The following is a 3,382-nucleotide window of genomic DNA, read 5'->3' on the forward strand; positions in this document are numbered from 1 at the left end:
TAAAGGTATTGATAAAAGAGACCAGTGAAGACGTTGGCAAACTGGGGTTTTCAGGGGCGTAAGGCGAGGTCGACGTTGAACGATGTCCTAGAGCTGAAGAAGAGGTAGAAGTTTCCGGAGACAAGACGTTTAGAGAACGTGACCAGTTGTCATACGTTAACTGACGATCCTCATACATAGGCTGATGAACTTGATGCCGGGGCTGTTGTGGGGAATGGGTAGGTTGTTGAATGTTCAGCAAACGTGCTTCCTCGTCGGTTACTGATAGAAAGACATTCCTTCTCACAATATGCTGGGATGAAGGAGGCATTTTTTTTTGTTAGCTCATACATCGACATGAAAAATAGATGTAAATCATCTGAAGGAGCTATTTTTTCATCCAGTTTTTTTTCTTTCTTTAGCCCGCTCTGTTGCCCTCTGCTCACGCTGTTCAATAGCTTTTACTATTACGGTGTCAACTTCATGTTTTTTAAATTTCTTTTGTGGTCTTGATGGTGGTGGCGATAGATTATCTGTAGGTTCCTTTACAGACAAATCAACTGAGTTAACTCTTTCAACGTCGGCTGTGTCTGGCTGAGACTCTTCATCAACTATCCCGGTAATGTTATTTTCGACGTCCTGGTTCTCTTCTGCCTGCTGTGTTTCTGGTTGTCCTCGTAGTTGTGGTTCAGAGTTGGGGTCATCATTGGTAAAACTTGTTTCTCGATTTTCATTAACCATGTATTGCAACAAAAATTCCATTTGAGCTTGAAACCTCCATGGTTTAATATCTGTTGCTGCTGCACCACTTTTCATCATACGCTTTTGCCGGCGTAGAGCATCTCTATGGTTGTTCCTTAATTTCTTCCACATAGATTTTACCTCTTCAACTGAAAAAGAGAGAGAAAACTTAATACTTATTTTATTTATAACGATAAACAGGTAAGGGGATTCCACACTGGAAAATGACCATTTACCAAAAACAATTTTGTTGCATACGTTTGTTCCGCTAGGCTAAACCAGAACTATCTACTGCAACTATTAAGTTATCTATTGCATGAAAGTAGCATATATATTTTTTTGTTGTAGGTATCTGGCTTCTGGTGACAGCTACAAAAGCATCGGCTACAGTTACCGGATGGGAGATAGAACAGTAGCTAACATTGTGAATGAGGTCTCCGTCGCAATATGGACAACTATGCAGCCGGATTATTTGCCACAACCTACATCAGAGACGTGGCTGTCGATTGCGTCTGATTTTAATTCAAGATGGAATTTTCCTCACTGTGTGGGGGCGATTGATGGGAAGCACATTGTTATAAAGAAACCAAACAAATCTGGATCATCATACTACAATTACAAACACACTTTCTCCATCGTCCTAATGGCAGCTGTTGACGCTACATCAAAATTCACTTTCATCGATGTAGGATCCATGGGGAGATTCAGTGACGGTAATATTTTTTCAAGTTGCGAATTGGAAAAAAAATGGTAAGAGGAAGTCTTAAACTGTCCTCCCCTTCTGAACTTCCCTCCTTTCAACATAGTATGCCATACGTGTTTGTAGGGGATGAGGCCTTCCCGCTAATGTGCAACTTGATGAGACCCTACCCAAAGAAGCAAGTTACGGACAACCATGAAAATAAGGTGTTCAACTACAGGCTTTCACGGGCCAGACAAACTGATGAGTGTGCTTTTGGAATTCTAGCATCGCGATTCCGCGTATTCCAAAAACCATTCGAGATTAAAGTTTCTAGCGTTGTCAGTGTCGTAAAAGCAGCTTGTTTGCTACATAATTATCTGCGCAGAAATGCTGCAGTAAATGTGGATAGTGAAGATGTTTCAACTGGACAATTACCAAAAGAGCAACTGGTTCCAGTATCAAGGAATCGAGCAAGAAGTGTACAAGCAGCTTTTGCAGTAAGACATAAGTACACTGCATACTTTAACTCAGTAGGAAGTGTGGAGTGGCAGGATGAACGAGTCTCTGAAGGACAATATTAAATTCATGTTTGTAGTTGGTCTACGACTGGAGTTAACCCACTGGAGGTTGTATCTTCTGATTGTCCATACTGTTAGAAATATAAGTCATTGGCATGTTATATGGCTCATTTAAAAAATTGACATCCTACACAAAGTAGGCCTATCCTCCATTGTTTTAGTTTTACTTTTATATAAAGCCTTTTTTGTACACAGAATTATAATTCTTTCATACAAATGTTTACAATAAAACTAAATTTTTGTGGTAAAAAATTTAATGTAGTAAAATAATTTCTGTTCCTGACATTTTATATCTCAAAATAAGTAATTTTTACAACATTTTACAAGAATCGTGTATTTATTTCTAAATAATATTTATGTAAATGTATTTATCCCTATCCCAAAATATTAATAATATCACTGTAGTACAGAAAAGTTATTTATGTGATATATAAAACAGAAATTCGGTGTAGATAACCTGAAAATAATAAGATACATAGATTTTGTTAGGGTTAACTAATAACAAGTCCCTTACCATCTGCAATGTTGAGTTCTTTTGCGATTTTCCCCCAGATTTCTTGCTTGTATTTAGTCTTCATATATTTTCCATCACTGGTATCATACAAAACTGGATAAACACGCACCATTTCAATTAACTTTTCCTCTTGACATTCCATTGCAAAACAGTGGCGTAAGACGGCGCAGGTCAACAATGTGGAGCAGTTTCTGTGTCTCGACCACAAGTGCGGACAGTCGACGTGCGGGACTACACTGCCCTGCCTTACCCTGCGCCACAATATGCGCGCTCTCTAGCGAACACGTGCTTTACAAAAACTGCCCCGCCCTGTGCTGCGCTGCGCTGCTCAGACTGCGTCTCAATATGCGGGGCGCCTTATCATGTGACGTTCTATCACTTGACCCTGCTGAGTTTGAGGTGTATGAATAGTTACTGGATCCATCAGGTGAAACAGCAAACCGTCCCTCTTGTGCCCCTGGGTATTGTCCCATCCGACCAATAGGAGTTGGTAGTTGCGGCATATATTGGGTTGTCTGAAAAGGAACTGGTGCTGTGGGTGTAGGATCTGCGCGTAGACATGAATGAGCGGTGTTATATGACCCAGAAATGGCCTCTAGCTCTGCATCATGAATTATTCTGGAAATGTTAGATTTCACTCTAATTTGTAACTCTGGTGGCAAGGTTCGTACCACAGAGTAATAAGGAATATACAGAGTGCTCGCGCCATAAGGAAAATTGACTCGGCCAGAGCGGCGACGACAGGGGTGGTGGCAGCTCGCAGACCGTCTAGCTCGAGCCCTGTGTGTTGCCACTTCGTGCGCGCTCTGTACTGTAGTAGAGAAAGAATCTGAGTCGGTCGGCCCGGCACTCGGCTTTCTCTCAAACCCCTAGCCCTGTTGTTACGTT

The 3,382-nt window shown here is 41.2% G+C and overlaps 1 protein-coding gene across 1 annotated transcript; it reads left to right on the plus strand.

The window, feature by feature from the left end:
• The first annotated feature begins 1,117 nt into the window (after positions 1-1,117).
• LOC124370615 lies at positions 1,118-2,772 on the plus strand. The gene is made up of 3 exons (XM_046828906.1): positions 1,118-1,433; positions 1,547-1,740; positions 2,647-2,772. The coding sequence occupies exons 1-3, from the start codon at positions 1,118-1,120 to the stop codon at positions 2,770-2,772; spliced, it is 636 nt and encodes a 211-aa protein (XP_046684862.1).
• Positions 2,773-3,382: the final 610 nt, after the last annotated feature.

Source organism: Homalodisca vitripennis, unplaced genomic scaffold (assembly GCF_021130785.1).
Source record: "Homalodisca vitripennis isolate AUS2020 unplaced genomic scaffold, UT_GWSS_2.1 ScUCBcl_310;HRSCAF=2033, whole genome shotgun sequence".
In the NCBI taxonomy this organism is placed as follows: Eukaryota; Metazoa; Arthropoda; class Insecta; order Hemiptera; family Cicadellidae; genus Homalodisca; species Homalodisca vitripennis.

What these genes read in the sequence shown, in the direction of transcription:
- LOC124370615 (XM_046828906.1), top strand. Translation starts at nt 1,118, where the DNA reads ATGGGAGATAGAACAGTAGCTAACATTGTGAATGAGGTCTCCGTCGCA. An exon ending in CATGGGGAGATTCAGTGACG is followed by an intron (nt 1,434 to 1,546) that starts GTAATATTTTTT and finishes ACGTGTTTGTAG; the next exon opens with GGGATGAGGCCTTCCCGCTA. An exon ending in AGATTAAAGTTTCTAGCGTT is followed by an intron (nt 1,741 to 2,646) that starts GTCAGTGTCGTA and finishes ATTGCAAAACAG; the next exon opens with TGGCGTAAGACGGCGCAGGT.